The sequence below is a fragment of the Cnephaeus nilssonii genome (genome assembly GCF_951640355.1).
Source record: "Cnephaeus nilssonii genome assembly, chromosome: 1".
Taxonomy (NCBI): domain Eukaryota; kingdom Metazoa; phylum Chordata; class Mammalia; order Chiroptera; family Vespertilionidae; genus Cnephaeus; species Cnephaeus nilssonii.
In genome coordinates, this window is record NC_137072.1 from 114,391,746 (window position 1) to 114,413,436 (window position 21,691).

General features: G+C 63.4%; 1 protein-coding gene across 1 annotated transcript; it reads left to right on the top strand.

The window, feature by feature from the left end:
- Positions 1-1,727: 1,727 nt before the first annotated feature.
- On the top strand, positions 1,728-21,635 carry NSG1 (neuronal vesicle trafficking associated 1). The gene is made up of 5 exons (XM_079768514.1): positions 1,728-1,795; positions 2,136-2,287; positions 4,272-4,388; positions 16,646-16,756; positions 21,161-21,635. The coding sequence occupies exons 2-5, from the start codon at positions 2,159-2,161 to the stop codon at positions 21,359-21,361; spliced, it is 558 nt and encodes a 185-aa protein (XP_079624640.1). The 5' UTR covers positions 1,728-1,795; positions 2,136-2,158; the 3' UTR covers positions 21,362-21,635.
- The last annotated feature ends 56 nt before the right edge of the window (positions 21,636-21,691 follow it).

Consider the following 21,691-nt stretch of genomic DNA (forward strand, 5'->3'; position numbering starts at 1 on the left):
CCTCCCCTCAAAAGGCGTGCTCTTTCTCCCTCTGGAAGGCAGCCCGGCAGGGTCTTCTCCTCCAATAAAGCCTGTGTCCTGGTCTCCTGGGCTCCGGCCCTCTGCCTCATCTTTCACTCGGGTGCCTCCTGACCCCTGACCTTAGTATGCCAGGACATAACCCAGCCGGGTCCTGGGCAGCTTCTAACCACTCGTCCTCGCCCGCTGCCTGGGCCCACGTAAGACACCGGCACACAGAGCCGCCTCGTCAGTGCCAGAGTCCCTTTCCAAGGGCCTTTGAGGAAGGATGCCGAGGCCGGCGCTGAGGCTGCTGGCAGGGGCGGCCGCTGGGACACCGCCTCCCAGGCTGCCAGGGGCAGTGAGCCGAGAGCCGAGCGCCGGGCCCTGCAGGCTGCCCTGTATCCAAGGCCCTCGGGGGGCTGCTGGGGAGCTGAGGTGGTGAAGGGGAATCAGTGACCTCATCTGTGACAGGGGGGGGGGCCCTCTTGGGGGTTTTGAAATCAGGGCACCCCAGCCAAGCGACTGCTGTCATGGTTCCGGCTCAGGGCACAGCGGGCAGAACCAGGCCCCCTGGGTTTAGTGTGTGTGTGTGTGTGTGTGTGTGTGTGTGTGTGTGTGTGAGTGTGTTCTCTCCCGGTTCTCCGTCGGCTGGTGGGAAACCGGGGGCCATGCCAGGGCAGGGGGACCCAGGCAAGGTGGTGAACATACGACTTCGGGGACAGCATTTCTCCAGCAGCCGCCTTCCTCCCGGGCTCCTCCATGGGGCTCCCACAGCCCGGCTGGTTGGAAGTCTGCAAAATGGGGCCTTACTGTGGGCAGTGGCGCCCCTCGCTGGGCGGGTGTGTGGGGGCGAGCAGGGCAGGCTACACCCGCTCCTTCATTCCAGGCCGTGCCTCCTCCGGAGGCGCAGGGATGCCGGAGGCGGAGGTTGCGGAGAGGGGACCAGAGCAGAGAAACCTCTCCCTCTCCCCCCAACCGGTGTGCGCGCGCGCTCTTTGCCGGGAACACCCTCCCTCTTTCTACCCGGGGCGACCGTCCCCAGCTCTGCAGAGCGCCCCCCACCCTGCACCAACATGGCCCACCTCCTCTCCCGTCGGTGCCCCCTCTATCCACGGACGCGCCCTCTTTGCTGCCTCCTCCCCACCCAGCTGCGCACCCAGGGAACGCTCCCGTCCCTGCCGCCTCCCTCCGCCTCCTGTAATCTCCCCAACCTTTCACATCCTTCAAGACACCCCCCCCCCCACGCACCCTCCGTCGGAGCGGCTGCAGACGGGGCACCCTCCCCCCCTTTCGGGGGTCACTCCATCCCTAGGATATCCCCCCTTTTCCGCTACGACTCGCCTTGCGCCCCGGGCACCGCCCCAGGGCTGCGCAGCCCTCTTTCCACGTCCCGCATCCCCGGCCCCCAGCTCCGGGGTGCCCTTCGCCGCGGCGACCCCGCAGCCGGGAAGCGCTCCCATCCCCCCGCTCGCCCCTCCCCTCAGTTTGCAGCGTGGGGTCTCCGGGGAGCGCCCCATTCCCGCCCGCCCCAGCTCCTTTGTGCGCCGGGCGCGCGCTGCGTCAAGGCGGGGGGCGCCCGGCCACACGCGCACACTCACCCGCGCACGGCACCCCCGGGAGCGGCAGGAAGGGAGGCGGAGGGCGGGGAGGGAGGGCGGGCGGGGAGGGGAGGGGACCGCCGAGCCCAATCGCTCGCTCCCGCACGGCCGCGCGCGCCGCCTCCGCCATTGCTGCGAGCAGAGCGGGGACGCGGAGCGCGGAGCGGGTCGGAGCCCAGACCTGCGGGAGCGGCGCGGTGAGTGCGGGCGGCGGCGCCGGGGCTGCGGCCGGGCCCTTCTCGTCGGGGCGGGCTCGGGGTTGCGGGTCTCCCCCGGCGGGAGGGGTGGGGGGGTCTCCGGGCCCTGCGGCGCCGGGACCGGGGACGCGGAGACTCGCCGGCAGAGGCAGCGCCCCACACCCTCCCGCGGGGCGCCCCGCGCTTCCGCCCGCGGGACCCGAATCTGTAAAGACACCGCACCCCGCCCCGGGCCGTGACCGCCGCGTCCTGCCACCCCTCCCCCGGGAAGAGGGGGGCTGGCGAGTGGGGGACAGCGGTGCGTGCCCCTCGCGGTGACTCCCGCCCGGCCCCTCCGCAGGCGGCACCTCGGTCCCCGGAACCATGGTGAAGTTGGGGAACAATTTCGCGGAGAAGGGCGCCAAGCAGGCGTTGCTGGAGGACGGCTTCGACACCATCCCCCTGATGACGCCCCTCGATGTCAATCAGCTGCAGTTCCCGCCCCCGGATAAGGTGAGAGGCCCCGCGCCCCGCGCTGCCGGGTGCGAACCCCGAATCTCGGGCGGCGGCTGCAACAAAAGAAACCCGCCGCGTGCGCTGGGGACGCGAAGTGGGGCGCGCTGGGGCGGGGGGACCCACCCCCAGGATGGGGGTTCCGGATCGGGGAGCCGGGCCCTGAGAGGACAGCTGCGCGCAGACAGCGGAGCGCCCGGGAAGGTCCCCTCCTGTCCGAGCGGTGCCCTGCCCCTGCCCTGCCCTGCCCCTGCCCCTGCCCCTGCCCCTGCCCCTGCCCCTGCCCCTGCCCCTGCCCCTGCCCCTGCCCCGCGGTGCCGGGGGCTCTGGGTCTGGGGTAGCGCAGGCGCCGCTGCCCCTTGTGCCTTCCCAGGAGGTTCCCTTTCAGCCGATTTGCCCCTTTGCGGAGGGGAGGCCAGCCTGTGGGCCGGGGGTAGGGGAGGGGGTGGGGGTGGAGGTGGGGGGCCCTCCCAGGGGCTGAGCCCCTCCCGCCGCCGAGGATGCTCTCAGCGCTCCGCTTCCAGCCCCTCCTTTGTTCCTTTGTGAAACCTCCCAATGCCGCCCCTGCCCCTCCGCCTTAGCAGCCCCAGAGGTGGTTTCCCCTGAATTTAAAGAATCCTGTCTTTTGCTGAATGCAGCATCCAGTCAAGTCATTTGTGTTCCTTAGGGATAATGTTTTCAGGAATTATCGCTTAATCAGGTAACTAGGCTGCTTAAAAGTCGACACAATTGTAAAACACGAACCTAAACAATAAACCAGTGTCCGTTCTCACCCCCTTGCTGCTGCTTCAGCCCACCCCGGCCACGGCCACGGCCACGGGCACGGCCACGGCCACGGCCACGGCCAGGAGGGAGCACGCTCTGTTCCCAGCCAAGTACAAGTACATTTGCATTTACTGTGTCATTTAGTCCCTGGGGAGGAGGTTCTGGCTGGGGCTTGGCTGTTTCCTGGGCCTGTTGGCGGCGGCCGTGGGGCTGGGGATTCCTTGGGGGGGGGGGGGGTCCTCGCTTCCAGACCACCCCTTTACTGCCAGGGGGCCCTCTGAGAGGGTCGCTCAGCCCTCCCGAGGGGGCTGACCCCCAGCTGTATTGTCTGTTCGGTTGGGGCGGGCTGGAGCGAGGTCGGCACAGGAGTTTCAGGTGAGGAAGGCCACACCTGGGCACCTGGGCACGGGGAGCCACTGGGGCCCCCCTGATGGTCCAGGAGAGGCCTGGCAGGAGGGGCCTGGCTGCCTGAGGCCTCAGCCTCCCAGCTCCTCGGCCCTGTCCAGGCATCACGCCTGCCCGGTTAGCACAGCCTGGCCCCGCTGCCCCCGCCTCGCCCTCCCGCCTCACCCAGAGCAGCGGCCTATGCCAGGCCGCCGTGCCCGAGGCGGCCTGTCCGGTGGCCCCCTCCTTCAGCCGGGCCCTCCTCTTGCTCCCTCAGTCTGTGCCATCCCAGGACCGGGTGGCGAACAGTTGGCTTCTATCAGGGAGGAGGTCAGGGAGGTAGAACGTCCGGGACACCCAATGGCGTGGCCCCGCAAGCTAACGAGTCCCCCATCTCCGGGCCTGTGAGAACCAAGGGGCACCTGGCACGGACGCCCGGAGACAGGAATCGAGCGGGGACTGAGCGCTGGTCTCGCAGATTCCTGAGGCCACAGATGAGGAAACTGAGTCTCGGAGAGTTACGTACAGGACGTGGTCCCTGGGCGGTGGACAGGCCCTGCGCCTACGGGCCGTGTGGCCTCGGCCCATGAGCCTAACCCCTCCGCCCCTCAGTTCCCACAGTCCTCCGGGGCTGCTGTCAAGGGTCACTGACCGGTCACTTCTCGGCAAGGCCTGGCACCGAGGGGGTGGCCAGGCGGAGGTGGCGGTTCTGGCTCTGCCGGTGAGGGCTTCCTGGCGAAGCGGCGACCTTGGGCGCGAGCCTCCTCCTCGGCAGGTGTGTGTGAAGGCCCCCGGCTGCCCCGCTGACCACACGTCTGCTTCTCCCCTGGACAAGGTGGTCGTGAAAACTAAGACCGACTATGAGCCCAGCCGCAAGAAAGGCAAAGGACGCGCCCACAGGATCGCCGAGTTCACGGTCAGCGTCACCGAGAGCATGTCCGAGAGGTTCAAGGTGAGTGGCGGGGGCGGGCGAGGCGCTGCTGGGCCCCGGGAGGGTCCCGAGCCGCAGCGATGACCCGGCGGGGACTGGATAGGACAGGTCTGGGCTGACCCAGCTGCGCCAAACCACTGGTGGTTTAGAAAACTTCTTCATCTTCCCAAATGGTCACATATTGCTTAGTGTTAATCATGGGGGGAACCCACCCCCAAACTCTCCTTTAGACAAAGGTCGTACACGTGAAAACCACTCAGCACGCAGCAACACCGACCCCACAGGCCGCAAGGAGGAGTGGCAGGAGGGTGACTGTTGTCCGTGTTCCCTGCCCGACACAGACCGCGCCCTCACTTGCGCCAGCTCATCTACACAGCCCTCCCGCGGGCGGTCCTGGCGGGGTGACCCATTTTGCAGATGGGGAGATCGAGGCACAGAGCAGTCACAGCTCTACGTGGCAGGGCCAGGGCCCAGAGCTCTGTGTTAGCCTCTCCTTGCCGCGCGCCCCACGTACACGGTGTGAGGGTGAGGCTGGCTGCCCCCTGCTCACCCCCCCCCCCCAACGCGCTCACTTGGGGAGGGAAGCGATGCTCTGGGCGGTTTCCCAGGAGGCCCAGCTGCTGAACGGTGGGTCCCCGCCAGGCCTGGGGTGCTCTGAGGGTGCACACTGCTGTGCTGCTTGAGGGACAAGGTCGGATGCTGATCTGGAAACTTCTCTTTGGGAAACACAGATGGTGAAAGGGAGGCCCTCACTGGATTGAAAGGCGTCGCCTGGCCCTGAGGGGTGGCCCGGGCGCGCTCCTGGGCGCGTGAGCTCTGCACTAGAGTGTCTGCGCATGGAGTCCAGTCCCAGCTCCGGGCAGCCCGGGGGTTTTGGTTAATAGTTGAGAGCGAAACCGGAGGAGGTGAGGGGGCTTGGCGGGTGATCTTGAATCCCTCCCCTTCCCGTCCCTCCACGCTGCCTCACTGGGTGGAGAAAAGCCCTTCAGAGGCCTGCCTGGCCCAGGGGTCCCATCAGAGGTGCTGGGGGACGGGGTGTTTCCCGTGTGAGCTCATCTCCTCCTCCCACAGCCCTCCCCGAGGTAAGTGCTGTGAGTCAGCCCACCCTGCAGGCGGGGAAGCTGGGGCCCAGAGCCGCCTGCAGCCGTGGCTCCTGCCGGTGGGCTAGGGAGGGCCTGCGGCTGGCGCTCTGACAGCTGCTGGCTGACGGTGAGGCTCAGGACGGGACCAGGCTGCACGGAGCCGGGGTCAGCACCGCTCTCTCTCCCTGGCCAGCCGGCTTGGCCTCACCTGCTGCCCTGCTGGGCCTGGGACCGTCTCCCGGTTGAGGCAGAGGTGACCTGGATCTGAAGGTCACGGCGGCCATCATCCCCTGGGGGGTGCCACCTGCACACCTGAGTCTGTCTGGGTTTCCCATCCCCGGTTGGACCTTCGCCTCTCCCGGCGCCGGCGTGTCAGGTCCACGGGGGGGGGGGGGGGGGGGCGGGTGCTTGAATGGCTGTCCCTTCATCTGCCGAGTGTCCCTGGGTGCCAGGCGGTCCCCCAGCGCCGGGTCCTTCGCGGGTGCCTCTCCCACACGTTCAGCTGGTGCAGGTCCCCAGGCCCCTTGCTGAGGGCATGGGTGACGCACCTTGGCACCGGGGCGCTCGGCAGCCACGGCGGGGCCTCCGGGTGGTTACCTGGCTGCGGTTGCCCAGAGCCTGGGCTCAGAGGACCTCAGAGGCCTGTGCCCGTCCCAGGGGACCGGCCGCAGTGGCAGAACCTGAATCCTCTCTGCTCTGTTCCCACCTGGGGGAGTGGAGGAGGCGATGCGTGCAGTCGGTGCTCAGCACCTGCGCAGCAGGGACCCCGTCCCCCCGCCTCGTAGCCAGCAGGCCACGCGTGTTCAGGCGCTCAGCACCGATGCACAGCCACTACGAGGGCGCATCATGAGCCCCTTTTACAGATGAAGCTGTTGAGTCCCAGGTGGTCCCCGGTGGGGAGATGGGGTGCTCCCCACGACCCCCTGTCACACACACCTCCCCGGGCCTCCCCTTCCAGCTCAGGAATCACCGCCCCCGGGGAGCCCTGGGGATTGACTCGCCCTGTGTTCCCACTGCCCGAGGTGAGGAGGTGGCCACAGGTCTGACCGCGTGGAGCGCTCTCGTGAGCCAAGCTGGGTCCAGCCTGTACGCGCATTATCTCATTCGTGAAGTGTGCCAGTGACTGTCTCTGTTGGACAGTGGAGGGGAAACTGAGACAGAGCTTGAACCCAAGCAGCCCGCCCTGACTGGGACACCCGAGGTCACGTGACTCCCGGAGCACCGTTTGCCGGGGAGCTCTCACCAGGCCCCCTTGGGGTGACTGTTCTGCACTAGGGACCCTCCCCCTTTGCTGACTTGACACCTGACGGTGAGCCCCACAGAACCAGGTCACCGTCCTGCGCCCTCCAGACGTGTGGCCTCCCCGGGACCCCGAGCCCTCCCAGTGTGAGCATCATTTTCTCTCGTACCTTCCTGCCCTGTCACGGGTCCTGGCCCCCTCCTCTGGGGCTGCCCCCGCCTGGCACCTCCTGCTGGGAGGCCTGTGACGGTCCTGGCGAGGTCCGTGGGGCCCCCGGGAGTGGAATCGGCACATTTCGGCCCCTGTGGCCACGTCAGCCGGGAACGAAGGCGCCGGATCCTGGTGGGGACGCATCCCCTCCCGACGCCTTCCCCTCAGCGCCGAACCCCCCATCCCAGTGGGACCCCTGCTGATGACTCTCAGGCCGCACCTGGCTCAGGACTCGGGGAGGCGTGCGGGGCCCACGGAGCCCCCCGGGCCTCACGTGCGTGTGCGCCCCTCACAGGTGACATCACTTCGCACCCAGTGGGGCCGGTGCCCCGCCCAGTGCCACGAGGTCAGCGAGCGGCCAGGCGGCCCAGGAGGCCCGCGGGCGGGCTCACCCAGGGGAGCGCCCTGGTCCCCAGCGGCACCGCGTGCCTTTGCCCCAGGCCCTTCGGACGGGGAGGGGGCACCTGGCTGCTCCCTGCGCACCTGCCGGGGGGACTAGCATGGGCCCGGCCCGGGAGGGTGCTGTCACCAGCTCTCTAGGTGACCCCTGTGGATAAGCCGGGGGGGGGGGGTGTCCTAGCCCCAGGTCACGGCGGGCTCGGAGGGCTGGCGCTTTCTGGAATCGCTGAGTGCTCGCCCTCCCGGAACATTCTCTCGGCCTTTCACTGCCGGTCTGTTTCTGGCCTCTCTGAAGGCACTCCCCTGGGTTAATCCTCACCCCAGGATATTTTTCCATTGAATTTTAGAGAGACTGGAAGGGGGGCGGGGGGAGAGAAACATCAATGTGAGAGAGACTCACCGATTGGTTGCCTCCCACATGGGCCCTACCGGGGCCAGGGCTGAGCCTGCAACTGAGGTACATGCCCTTGACTGGAATCGAACCCGAGACCCTTCCGTCCCAGGGCCGATGCTCTCTCCACTGAGCCAAACCGGCCAGGGCGGGTGGGGGGGGGCGCTCTATCTGACGCCGGGCACCCCTCTTCCTCATCCTCCTGGTGACGGCCCCCCGTGTGTCGCCTCGCTCTCCGCCTGTGCGAGTCTCAGGAGGGAGACTGCCTCTCAGCTGCGAAGCAACAAGTAAATCGCGTCCCTTTGTCCCCAAACTGGCTTGAGCCTGCTCTCCGAGTGCCGCTGGTTGGCATCCTTGAGACCAGTGTCCTCTGGGCGGTACTGCACGGTGATCACTCGGGGATTAATCCCTTGGCCGCCAGGTTGCTAGGCTGGTTGCTAGGTAACGGCTGGCTGGGGACAGGGCTTCCTGAGGCTCGGCCACTCTGGGATGGCGGGACGCGTCCCCCGCGGCGGCCAGATGTCAGTGCCAGCCAGGAAGGCCGTCGTTTCTGTGTGGAGGGTGTCTGTGCCGAGAATAAACATTTTTAATTGCGCGCCTGGACTCACCCACGCGGGCGGCAGTCGGCGATGCTGGGGGTTGCTGCTCCCCGCCCTCCCGTCCAGGCCGCAGCCGGGCCTTGGCTGGGCAGGTCGGAGGCCGGTCCACGGGGCTCGCCAGCCCCTCTGTGCTCTGTGGCCGCCTCTCGGCCTCCGAGGTCCGCCCGCCCTCTCCCTGTGAGCTGTGGTTCGGCTGAGCAAACCACACCGCTCCCCGCCCACCCCTGCCACGTTGCCGTCCGTGGGCTGTGATGAGATTCCAAGGTCGGCCCTGAGATTCCAATGTCTTTCACGGTCCGCCCAGAGTGGGAGAACGTTCTAGAAGGAGAGACCACGTTGGTGCGGATGGTGCCCATTGTTGGCACTTCTTTTTAAAAATATTATATTTTATTGATTTCAGAGAGGAAGGGAGAGGGAGATATGGAAACATCAGTGATGAGAGAATCGTGGATCGGCTGCCTCATGCATGCCCCCTCCTGGGGATCGAGCCCGCAACCCAGACATGTGCCCGGACCGGGAATCGAACCCGGGACCCTCAGTCCACAGGCCGACACTATCCACTGAGCCACACCGGCCAGGGCCATTGGCACTCGCTGCTGCAGTGGTGGCGTCTTCCCCTCGCGTCCCTGAGGGCCTGGAGCACCCTCTCAGGTAGCCCGGGCGTGTTCAAGCCGCCTCTGTTACATGTTCATGAGCTCGGTCAGCGGGGCCCCGGAGCCCCTCGGGGTGCAGCTGGACACCCCTAACCTCCACCAGCTTCCACGGGACTCAGTGCCGGCCGGAGGGTGCCGAGCCCACCTGTTCTGGCCCAGCTGTCGAGTGGGGCTTCCTCCAGGAGGGAAAAGGAGTGGGTTGAGTTATCTCGGGGTCTGTGCTCACCTTTGGCGGGTTACCTAAAACATGAAGGCAAACAGCTGCCGACACCGGACAGGGTCAGGATCCGTCTCATTTTCTCACGGTTTGTTGACTGCCTTGCTCAGCGGACAGGCACGTCTCCTTCCCCTCCCCCGAGTGAGAACAGCCCAGCCGCCATCCCCCCAGCGCCCCGCGGTCCCAGCTTCTCCAGGGCTGTCTCTTGTGCTCTCAGTCTCCAGGGTTGAGCTTGCTGTCCTGATGTTGTAGGGCAGTGGTTGGCAAACTGCGGCTCGCGAGCCACATGTGGCTCACGAGCCGCGGTTTGCCGCTCTGTTGACTAATGAGTTTGCCGACCACTGTTGTAGGGGATTATGGTCCGGGCGGTTAAGGAGCAGCCAGAGTGGAAGTAGACTGGGACCCAGTCCCTCCGACACCGAGCCCAGCAGCTCTGTCCCCTGCACCGTAGCTGCAGACATCACGGCTCCCACCCTGCTGGGCAGTCACCCCGGGAGGCCCCGGGACGAGAGGAGGCCCCGGGAGGAGAGGAGGCCCCGGGAGGAGAGGAGGCCCCGGGAGGAGAGGAGGCCCCGGCTAGGAAGAGCGTCGGGAACACAGCACGTTCCCTGCCGCTTGAGTCCGTCACCTGCAGAACGGGAGCCTCCTCATCCCAGCTCGTGGACAGCAGGCTGGCTCCGGGCCAGGCCCTCCTCGTGAGCTGCGGGGCCCAGCGGGCAGGCTGAGTGAGCGTGGGCGCAGGCCTTCGGGGTGCCCGGCCAGGAGCCGTCCGCCGGGACTGCCCGAGCACCTGGGACACATCCCCTCCTCACAGACTCCCTGTCCCGCTCCCACGGCCCACGTCCCGTCTGCGATCCATTTCTGGCTGTTTTTTCCAGAAAACGCCGAGACTGCTCTTGCCCCCGCGCAGGGCCGCTCTGGCTGGGCTCACCGTCTTGTCCTGACCCCGCCTCCTCCCCGTTGGCAAAGATGGTGGTAAAATGTACATGACACTAGGGGTGCCCTGACGAGCGCGCCACTCGGCGACGGCCGGTGCATCTGCGGGGCGTCCGGCCACAGCGCTGTGCCCAGCCCCAGGCAGCGCCGACCGCTCTGCCTCGGGGCTCCCGCTCCGGACGCTCCATAGACACGGAGCCACAGCGCGTGGCCTCTGTGACCGCTGCTCTCACCAGCGTCGTGTCTTCAAGGCCCTTCCGTGTCGAATCGGGTCAGCACGCGTTCCTCTCACGGCCACTTTGTGCGTCTATGGTCCGCGGTGGACACGGGGTGCTCCCGCCTCTGGCCCGTGTGACCCGCACGGCAGTGGGCGTTCTGTTCAGGTTTCTGTTTGGACGCCTGTTTTCGGGTGATTTCCGGGAGTGCGACTGTTCCTTCACGTGGTGGTTTCCCGTTAACGTGTGGAGGGGCTGGTTCCACGGCAGTGGCACCTCCACCTGCTCGCCGGCGAGGTGGGGGCTCCATCCCTGTCCTTACCGGCTGGCCCCTTACCTGTCGGTTTTATTCCGGCCGTTCAGGGCTGACTCTGTGCCGGTGGTTCACGTTCCCCAGCGGCTGCTGACGGCGAGTTGTTTTCCGTGGCCACGTGCTCCCTTCCTTGCAGAAGCGTCCACTTTCAGTCCTGGGCCGTTCTCACGGGCTGGTTGTCCGCGGGGTCGGGCTGTGGGAGTTCCTCGTCCGTCTGGACACAGAACCTCACCCAGTGGCACGTCCTCTGCCAGTCTGGGTGTCCTTTCACCTCCTTGCCAGTGTTCATCAGTGCACACAGCTGCTTCATCCGGGGGAAGCACAAACCTATATAATAAGGAGAGAATATGCAAATTGACCATCACTCCACCACAAAGATGGCAGTGCCCACAGCGGAGGCAGGGGGTTTCCGTAACACAAGATGGCAGCGCCCACAGCGGAGGCTGAGTTCCTGTAAGGAGCCTTAACGAGCAATCAGCAGGGACCTGAGGCTGCGCCCTCCCTCTGCCCCCATGGGGCTTGATAGGACCTCAGGCTGCGTCCCCCGCCCTGGCACCAGGCTGGGGGACCTCAAGGTGAGCACCCCCTGCCCCAGTGCTGGGCCAGGGGACCTGAGTCTGCGCCCCCTGCCCGGCGGGGCTTGACAAGCGTGAGACCAGCTGGGTCTGGGTCTCGCACAATTTTGAGGCACACGTGGGTGGGTGGGGACTTGACTCTGGGTCCCGTGGTGCACCCCAGACTCTGACAGGAGGATTTTCATATACGTTTTACTAATTTTCTTTCATCTCTGACACCTCTATTATAGAGAAAGGGCAACTAGCAATATTAAAATATTTCTTCTGATTCATCCCCTTTTAATGTGCATGAATTTCGTGCACCAGGCCACTAGATTATTTACGTTTGTTGTTGCGTGTGCTTTGGGTGTCATGGCTAAGGCACCAAACCCAAGGCCATGAAGATTTAATGCTTAGGTTTTTTCCTAAGAGTTTTATGGCTTTCGCTTTTATTTATTTATTTATTTTATTTATTATTATTTTTTTAAAATATATTTTATTGATTTTTTACAGAGAGGAAGGGAGAGGGATAGAGAACTAGAAACATCGATGAGAGAGAAACATCGACCAGCTGCCTCCTGCACACCCCCCCACTGGGGATGTGCCCGCAACCAAGGCACATGCCCTTGACCGGAATCGAACCTGGGACCCCCCAGTCCGCAGGCCAACGCTCCATCCACTGAGCCAAACCGGTTAGGGCGGCTTTTGCTTTTAGATTCAGGATCTTTTTGTTCCGTTGTGAGTTACTCTCCGTGTGTGGCGGGAGGGGAGGGTCCAGTTTCATTCTTCTGCAGGAAGATGCCCCGTCGTCCCCCCGCCGTCTGTGGAGGAGGCTGTTCAGCCCCATCGGAAGGGCTGGGTCCCCGAACTGAAGATCATTTGACCAAGGACACGCGTGTATTTTGAATCCTTGCCTGAGGATTGACTTTTGTGAGGGTGAGGAAGGGCTCAGTACAGCTGGTTTTCTTTGCATGTCTAGTCCCAGGGATAGTGCCTCAGGCGTGGGGAGCAGGCTTCGGGCGGCCAGGGATGCGACTGGCACACGCCCGGGGGACCCTTCCCCCTGCCCGGCACTGTGGGCAGTTTAAAGCTGTGGGCGAGGGCCCACCCTGACAGCCTCAGCTTCATCACAGCTGCAGAGACCCTGTTTCCAAACAGAGGTGGCCCCAGGTGCCTGGGTTAGGACTTCTGTGATTCGGGGAAACAATTCTCCGACACATGCCGTCCACCCTGTCATTCTCCCGGTACACGTGTAAGTGAGAGGCGTTCCCCTCGTGGAGGTGAGGTGCGCGGGCGACCAGTGTCACTCGCCTGGCAGGTGCAGGTGACGGAGCCGGGATCCAGTGCCGAGCCCTGGGGCTCCTTCTGCAGAGGCCCGTGGCCTCTCCTCGGACCACGGTAGCCACAGGGGGACTAGCCACGCCCTCCTCTTCCCACCGCCAGCTTCCGAGGCCACGGGGTTTGCAGAGTGAGGGGGGAGCGAGGCCACTGGCTGCAGGGAAGGGCTGTGTCTGCCGCTGCCTCCTGCTGACTCCGGGATTTACTTCCTTGCCCTTCTCCCTCGCCTGTTCTGGGGACTGTCCCACTCTCACTTCTCGGCTTCGTGAGCTCCTGGACCATGAGACCCAGGATCCCGGATGTGGGGAAGTGGTTCCTGACAGCCCATGGGGAGAACTGGGATTATTTTTATTATCTTAAAAAGGTTTTTATTGCTTTCAGAGGGAGAAGTGGGGAGAGAGAGAAGAGAGAGAGAGAGAGAGAGAGAGGGGAGGGGAGGGGAAGGGAGGGCAGGGGAGAGGAGAGGAGAGGAGAGGGAAACATAAATGATGAGAGAGAATCATGGATTGGCTGCCTCCTGCACGCCCCACACGGGACCGAGCCTGCAACCCGGGCCTGTGCCCTGCCCGGGAATCGAACTGTGACCTTGTTCATAGGTCGATGCTCAACCCCTGAGCCACGCCGGCCGGGCAAGCTTGGGTTATTGTTAAACCTAAACAGATGGGGTGCCCCGAACGGAACTCTGACGAGGCTCCCAAGTTCCCGTGACAGGTTTAAGGATGCCCCTCCAGGACTGGAGGTCGGATTCCGTGTGGCTTTAGGCCGAGATGTGATTGACAGGAAGCATTCCGTCAGCTTCAGGAGCGCCACGTGAGGTTCAGTGTGTGCACACCGGGCAGTGGTCACCACGCCACGCCCAGTTAACATCCGTCACCTCCCTTTTTTTTGTGTGTGTGATGAGATCTTTTAAGATCTGCTCTCTCAGCGACTTTCAAACACACGTACAGCGTTGGCACTATGTCCCCATCTGCACGTCATATCCCCGGGACATGCGCCAGGTTCCCCCACGACCTGAAAGCAAAGGTTCCTGTGGAACCGTCTGTGAGCTGGAATGGCCTAAAGCAGAGGTGATTACTATTGACTTACACTGAGTGGCCAGATTATTATGATCTCTGAACGCATAATAATCTGGCCACTCAGAGTGTGTGTGTGTGTGTGTGTGTGTGTGTGTGTGTGTGTGTATTAGAGGCCCGGTGCATGAATTCGTGCATGGGTGGGGTCCAGCCAGCCTGGCCAGAGGGAGGGGACATGGGCAGTTGGCCAGCCTGCCTGCTGGTTGAACTCCTGGTCGAGGGGACAATTTGCATATTAGCCTGTTATTATCTAGGATGTACACTGAGTGGCCAGATTATTATGCGTTCAGAGATCATCATCATCTGGCCACTCAGTGTATATGGACAATTTTTGAGCGTTCCCAAGACCCCGAATTCAGTGCACACGCAGTGTCTTGATTTGGTTCATGGCGCTCGCAATGCCTGATCACATTCAGTATTATGCTGAGCGTAACACCCTGAGAGCGTGGGCTTTCTGATAGCGCAGACACATCTTGCTGACAGATGCACCGAGTACACGGAGATGAAGCCAGCTGCTCAGACAGCTCACAGCTCGAGGGCTGGATGCTGCGACGCTGGCGTGGTTCTGAGGAAGGAGCTCTCGGCCCTCTTGCTGCTCGGGGGAGGCGGGGGGGGGGGGGGGGGGCTGTGTCCTGGCTCGCTGCAAAACGAACGCAGTGCTTTTTCTGCTTTTCACCTTTGCTCACAGAAATGAGAACCCTCTTCCGATTGCTTTCCATTAGTGAAGACTTCGACCCCATTTACTTGTATTCTGCGACTTAACTGAATTGTTGACGAATTCTAACAGTGTTTTGGTGGAGTCTTTAGGGTTTTCTGTGTATAATATCATGTCATCTGCAAATAGCTTTACTTCTTCCTTTCCAGTTTGGATGCCTTTACTTCTTTTTCTTGCCCAGTTGCCCTGGCTGGGACTTGCAATACTGTGTTGAATAAGAGGGCAAGAGTGGGCATCTTGTCTTGTTCCTGCTCTTAGAGGAAAGGCTCTTAGCTTTTCACTGTTGAGTGTGATGTCAGCTGTGGGCACGTCATAGCCGACCTTTATTATTATCTTGAGGTATGTGTCCTCCATACCCCCTTTGTTGAGTTTTTATCATAAATGTCTGTTGACTTTTGTCAGATGTTTTTTTCTGCATCCTTTGAGGTGATCGTTTAGTTTTTATCCTCCGTTCTGTTAATGTGCTCTGTCACAGTGATTGGCGTGTGGGTGTTGAGCCATCCTTGCATTCCTGGAATGCATCCTACTTCATCGTGGTGCATGACTGATGGACTGTGTTGTTGAATTCACTTTGCTAGGATTTTGTTGAGATTGTATTCTCACAGGGGTTAACCTGTCGTATGCCATGGACCTTTTTGTAATAGTGCACCCAAAATATAAAGCGTTACAAAGGAGATCCTTATAATGCAGCTCTCCCGACAGAGCCCGGGTGAGGCAGCCCTGCTGCTGTAGTCTGTGGGGACCCCCGGAAGCTGCCTCATGGCTCCGAGGGCTGCAGCAGGGGCTGGGTCCCTGGCAGGGCAGATTCGGGAGTGAGTGTGGGGAGGGGGCTCGGGTTGGATGGGTGGTGGGCTTGGGGGAAGCTGTGTGGCCGACACTGAGAGCCCAGCTCTGCACCTCCCAGAGTGAGCGCGGGAAAGACAGGTGACAGCTGCAGTGCAAGAGCAAACGCCTCCTTCCTCCTCCCTCCTCCCTCCTCCCTCCTCCCTCCTCCCTCCTCCCTCCTCCCTCCTCCCTCCTCCCTTCTCCCTCCTTCCTCCTTCCTCCTTCGCAGCGTCCACTGGCCCAGGTGCTGGCCTCAGCGGCCCAGGTGCTGGCCTCAGCAGTGTGCATTGGGCCCTCGGCTCTCCCGCCAGTCTGGGAGCTGGGTCCTCTCCCAGCCAGTGGCAGGCAGGAGCCCCAGCCCAGAGGAGCTGAGCGACAGGAGCCTGGCTGCAGGGGCTGAGTCTCTACCTCGCCCCTCCGAGCTCCTGGCCTGCAGGGTTCCTGCCCTTGTTGGAAAGCCCTGAACCTGCTTGCTGCTCCCTCTGGGACTACCTGCCCCTGGGCCCACTGCCCCTCCCATCTCTGGACAACTTCACCTCCTCTGTCACCCAGCCTCACTCTCTGCTCCCTCTGCAGCCTCCCTGGGCTGCCCGGGGCGAGGTGGCTGTGTCCCTGCCCCCGGAACTGGATGGCACTTCCCCTGACCCAGCCCCGGCTCCATCCTGTCAGTCTCCAGTGCCAGGCACAGGGTTTATATGCAATAGAGTCTGGGCCCTCAGGGAGGGTCACAGCCTGACCGTGAGCAGCTGCCAGGCCCAGGTAGGGTCCCATTGTCCCCCAGGCCCCACGTCCCCCAGCTGGGGCAGGACCTTCCACCTCTGTGCTCTTCCCACACGCCATTGTGCATGTATCTGCAAATGTTAGCTGAGCATATACTATGTGCCGGCTGGGCACGCGGCCTGCAGCGGGGATGGAAGCCGTGTCCTTGCTCTGGAGACTGCCCTCTGTGGTGGGGACAGACGCTGACCGAGCAGGCAGGACACTGGAGGGCAGAGGGGTAGGGCCCGGGGCTGCCTCCCGCTCGCTGGGCCTGCTCAAGGGCACGGCCGGCGGCCAGGCCTCAGGAGACGTTTGAGGACAGCTGATGAGCTGGTGGCTGCTGCGTCACCTGGTGATGGCGGCAGTCAGATGGGCAACCATCCATCACGTGTCTGAGTGTCCATGAGGCTTAATCCTATTTGTGCCGCAGCTCTCACGGAAGGGCCTGGAATACTAAAAATAGCTAATTTATAAAATGAAGGTGACATGTGGGTCTGGTGAAAACGAAAGTGGTCTGAAGAGTTGTTCAGTGAAAAGTGATTCTGCTGCCCTCCTTCCGAGCTAAGACAGTCTCTGCACACACTGGTGTGAGTGTGTCTGTGTGCGTGCGGCTGTGCGTGTGTGTGTGTGTGACTGTGTCTGTGCCTGTGCCTCTGTCTCTGTGCCTATGTGTGTGTGTGTGTGAGAGACACCCATGTGTGCATCTGTCTGTCTGCCTGGCCCCCGGCCCCGGCCGCCCTGACGCCCGCCTGCCCGCAGGTCTCCGTGCTGGTCTTCATCGCCCTGGCCTTCCTCACCTGTGTCGTCTTCCTGGTCGTCTACAAGGTGTACAAGTACGAGCGCCTCTGCCCCGACGGCTTCATCCTCAAGGTAAAGCCGCACCCACTGGGGACCCAGCACCTGTCTCACTCGCAGGTCCCTGGGGAAGTCCTGGGGGAGGCCCTGCGGGGGTGGGGGCAGGGCGGGCGGGACCTGGGGGAGGAGACTCCTGGGAGGGCCCGCTGAGGGCGTGGGGAGGCTGAGGCCCAGAGAGGGAGGCTGCCCACGGCCACGGGGATGTGGGAGTAGGGCTGGCACCGAAGGGGCTCGGACTGCGTCCCCTGTCCGCCTGCTGCATCGTGGCCCACGCTCGTGGGCGCTCACGGTGCTGGTGTGGTGCCTCCTACCACAACGCCGGTGCGTGGCACGCAGTGCGCACACACACACACACACTCACACACACACACACACACACACACGGACAACAAGGCAGGGAGGCAGGACATGAGGGGTGTGGGTGAGAAGGTGAGCTGGGGAAGGCCAGTGCGCTGGCTGGACCTGCTCCGGTCCCCACGCCCTGAGGCCTGGGCCCACGTTTGGTCCTGAACCTTCTAGAGCCAGTGCGCCGAGGAAACGCCATCATTTCCAGGGCGTGGGTGCCGGCATCACAGCAGGAGAGCCCAGCACACACACACACACACACACACACACACACACACACACGCACATGGTCACTTGTGTCTGGGTGTCGCGGATGGGAGGGATGCAGGGCCCTCGCCCAGGTAGCAGGCCAGGCTGGACCACGTTCCTGGCCCCGCCCCGTTCCTGGCCCCGCCCGCTGTGCGCTGTGCGCTGTGCTGCACTGTCCGTACTGTGGACTCCGTAGGGCTCCCACACGCCCTTCCCCCACTGGCACTGGTCCCTGCCCGCCTGCCTCCTGCCTGGGCTGGGGCGGCTGCTGTCCCAGGTGCTGAAGCAGCAGGAGCCGCTGGGGAAGGAGCCTGTGAGCCTGCCAGAGGCCCCCAGACGCCCAAGAAACATGAAGGCAGTTGTATACCGAGTTACAGGGTTGTAAGTGCTGGGAAAGCAAAGCAGTATGGGGCGCGGCTTCTAGAAGGGGGGTCACCTTTGAGCAAGGCTTGTAGGAGGCTCGGGAGGGAGCGAGCGGGGACTGGGAAAGCGCCTCCAGGCAGGGCGTGGGGGGAGCCCTGTCCACACCCTGGGCCGGGGCTGAGTTTATAGTCTGTCCGGAGGCTCAGAAGCCTCCATGGTTTGAAGCAGGGGTGGGGGCCGTAGCCGGTTTGGCTCAGTGGATAGAGCGTCGGCCTGGTGACTGAAGGGTCCCAGTTTCGATTCCAGTCAAGGGCACAGGCCCGGGTTGTGGTCTTGATCCCCAGTGTGGGGTGTGCAGGAGGCAGCCGATCAGTGATTCTCTTTCACTGATGTTTCTCTCTCCCTCGCCCTTAGTCTCTGAAATCAATAAAAATGTATTTTTAAAAAAAGCAGGGATGGGGAACATCGACTCGCAGGCCATGTAAGGCCCGCAAAATTGTTTGGTCTGGCCCTGCCAAGGCATGAGGGTGAGTTAATTAAATGACCAAATACAGCAGGCTGGTTTTTTTTTTTTTTTAAATATATTTTATTGATTTTTTACAGAGAGGAAGAGAGAGGGATAGTTAGAAACATCGATGAGAGAGAAACATCGATCAGCTGCCTCTTGCACACCCCACACTGGGGATGTGCCCGCAACCAAGGTACATGCCCTTGACCGGAATCGAACCTGGGACCCTTGAGTCCGCAGGCCGACGCTCTATCCACTGAGCCAAACCGGTTTCGGCCAGCAGGCTGGTTTTTAAGTTGATTTTGTATGGCCTGAGGATGATGTTATAAAAACCCAGATGGCCCTTGGCAGAAAAAGGTTCCCCACCCTGGTTTAAAGGCAGTTGTGAGGAGGGGAAGGCTGGCCTCACCCACGAGCTGGTGAGCAGACCCTGCGGGCTGAACCGGTGGTTGGGGGAGGAGCAGCCCACACAGGTGACGGCAGGGCGTGCTGGCCCAGACGGGGGTGCCAGGCAGAGGTCCCTGGAGGAGGGGAAGTGATGGGTGGTCCTCGGTGGCCTGGGAGGCTGCCGGTTGAAAGCCAGCGACAGGAGGCAGCGAGGTGGCCGGGGCTGCTGCTGTGGACCGGGAGGAGGAGAGGGTCTGGACTGGCCGTGTGCTGGGCACAGAGGAGAGACTCGCGTGACATGGGCCTGGACAGAACCTGGAGGCAGGGGTGGGCAGGAGGTGGCACCTGGTCAGAGCTGGGGACTCGGAGGGGCAGGGATCTCACAGGAGCCATGGCCTAGGGGACCCCATGCACAGAGGACAGCCCGTCCCCAACCAGACAGACGGCTCACAGAGAGCAGGACAGCAGCCCCACCAGGGGCGTCTGGGTCTCCTTTCTGCTCCTTCTCCCTGGGGCTGGGACACTCCCTGCTGGGGGAGGGGCAGACCCCTGCATGGCATCGTCTACTGGGTGCCGCCCGGTGATGCTGGCGCACAGCCAGCCCTGGGCATGTGGCGGCAGCCCTGAGGGATTGTTCTGCAGCTGTCTCGGGACTGGCATCTTCCACTGGCATCTCATGGGGAGGTGCATTCCTGGAGAACGCGGTGGGGGGCCGGGAGCTGCTGGTCCGAACCCCAGGCCCTGGTAAAGCTGGAGAGGGGCGGGTTGAGTGTGGGAGAAAGCCCCCCCCCCCCGCCCCTTTCTGCATGTTTGAGTGCAGGCTTCCCAGGGCCTTCGCCCCAGATCTCCGACGGCTGCCAGACACCGTGGGGGAGCTGGACACCCCACTTACCACAGGAGGACGCAGGGCAGACAGTCGTGGTGCCCCCGGCCACGCCAAGGCCATCCGTATGTTCAGCATCTATTTCCTGAGTGTGGTCCCCGTGTGGTGCTGGGAGTACCGTGTGGGCGGGTCAGCCTGGGCCCCACCCTCACAGCAGCAGCAAATACCGACAGCTCGGGAACTACCATGTGTCAGGACGCGGAGAAATCAGGGGACCCCAGAGCCTGGGCCCCCTCTTCCCTGCCTCAGAGACAGCAGGGACATGGCCCAGCCCCACAGGTTTCCTTCTGGGCACGCCTGTCGGCTCTGCCCGTGGCCACACGAGCTCTCCTTGGTGGAACTCGCGTGTGCGGAGACTTGATAGTGGGGACGCACTGTGCGGGGCTGCTGGGAGCACGCTTCCTTGGGTGGCCTCACTGGCCCAGGCCGCCTCCCAGCATTTTCTTCCCGCAGCCCCGTGGGGTGGGCCGCACCCTAAGCGGCTGCTGGTCCCACCCTGGGCGCGTGGCGCCCGGCTCGTTGCTCAGCAGGTGTTGCCCGCCTCAGGTGGTCTTGTGGGTCCTTGTGCGGGGAGCGGCAGGTGGACAGAGGGAGGGAGGTGGCCGTGCAGGCCGGGCACCACCAGAGCCCCCCAGGGCGGCCGGGGCAGCGTGCTGCACTTCCCGGAGGCCCCGCCCCCCACCTCCACATGGCCGGGGTGAGGACGGGAGGATGGGGGAAGGGCTTCACTCGAGGTGCGCCTTGCGGCTCTCTCTGTCCTGTCCACCGTGGACCGTGGCCACGCCCTGGCTTCTTCCCTGAGCTGCGGTGCCCTGACCTTAGTCCTCGCAGCACCCCGGGAGGCGTGACTCATAGCCCATGTTAAAGGGGGGGAGCAGAGGCTCAGAGCGCGGCCTCGGAAAGCACAGGCCCGCACAGGCCCGGCTCCAGAGCTGGCTTCTCCCAGCCCCCAGCCCCCAGCGCCCAGCCCCCAGCCCCCAGCGCCCAGCCCCCAGCGCCCGGCCCCCAGCCCCCAGCGCCCAGCCCCCAGCCCGGCGATGAACGCACTGCCTTTGCCAGTTCCTTGGTCCCTCGGGAAGCAGCTGCTCACGGAGGAGCCCGATCTCCCGCAAAGTGTCCAGAGAGCAACGTTTCACACGTAACCTGCCCTGGCCTGAGGCCTGTGGGGACAGCCTCTTCCTTGTCGGGGAGTTTGTGCGTCCTCTGAGGACCTCGGTGACTTCCTGCTGTGCTGTGGACGGCAGCTCCCACTCCCCCTGCCCAGCAGGCCCTGCAGGTGTGGCCTCACCCTCGGACCCTCCCCTGGGCTCCCAGTGCTCTCCCTTCGGTCCCTTTCCTCCTCACTCTCGCTCTCGCCACACCTCCCCCTCCCCTTTCCGGCCTCAGAGGTCTCCTTTGCTTGTAAGCTCCGCCCCCCCCCCACCCCGCTGCTATTCCTGGTGGGCGTGTCAAAAGTTTCATTGTTTTCCAGATTTAAAATAGGTGACAACTAGTGTAAGGTCTTTCGTGAAGTGTGAAGTGGGAGGGCCTGTCTCCCACGCCCCAGGGGCCCACGCACCTCTCGGGCCTGCCTGTTAGGTCAACTGTCACATGGTGACTCAGGGCTGCGGGCCAGGGCAGGAGCCCATGGGAGGCGGCCCCTGGCCCCTGGTGTCCGCGTGGCTCAGTGCCTCCTGTCTTGCAGAACACCCAGTGCATCCCCAACGGCCTGGCGGCCTACTACGCGGAGCAGGACCCGCACTCCCCGGACAAGTTCTACGCGGTGGTGAACCACTACAACCTGGCCAAGCAGAGCATCACCCGCTCCGTGTCGCCCTGGATGTCCGTGCTGTCGGAGGAGAAGCTGTCGGAGCAGGAGACCGAGGCCGCGGAGAAGGCCGCCTAGCGGGCGGGCCGCTTCTCACGGGGGCCGCCTGCAGGCAGCAGAGGGACTCAGAGGGACATGTCATTAAATATAACTACCGATAATTTAGAGGTTACTCATTATGGTGCAACCGCTTCCGTCTGCTAATGCTGCTTTGCAAATACAACTTGCTGCAGCCCACCCCGGGCATCCCTGGCGCGTGCCGCTCTGCCTGGAGTGCTGGCGCCACTTCCCACGGGGGGAACCTTCACGTGGCTACTGCGCTGCCATCTACTGGATGCGGCCAAAAAACACATGTACACTGGACATGCGAGGGGTTTGGGTTTCAGACAAATAATGCGTTTGCGGAAT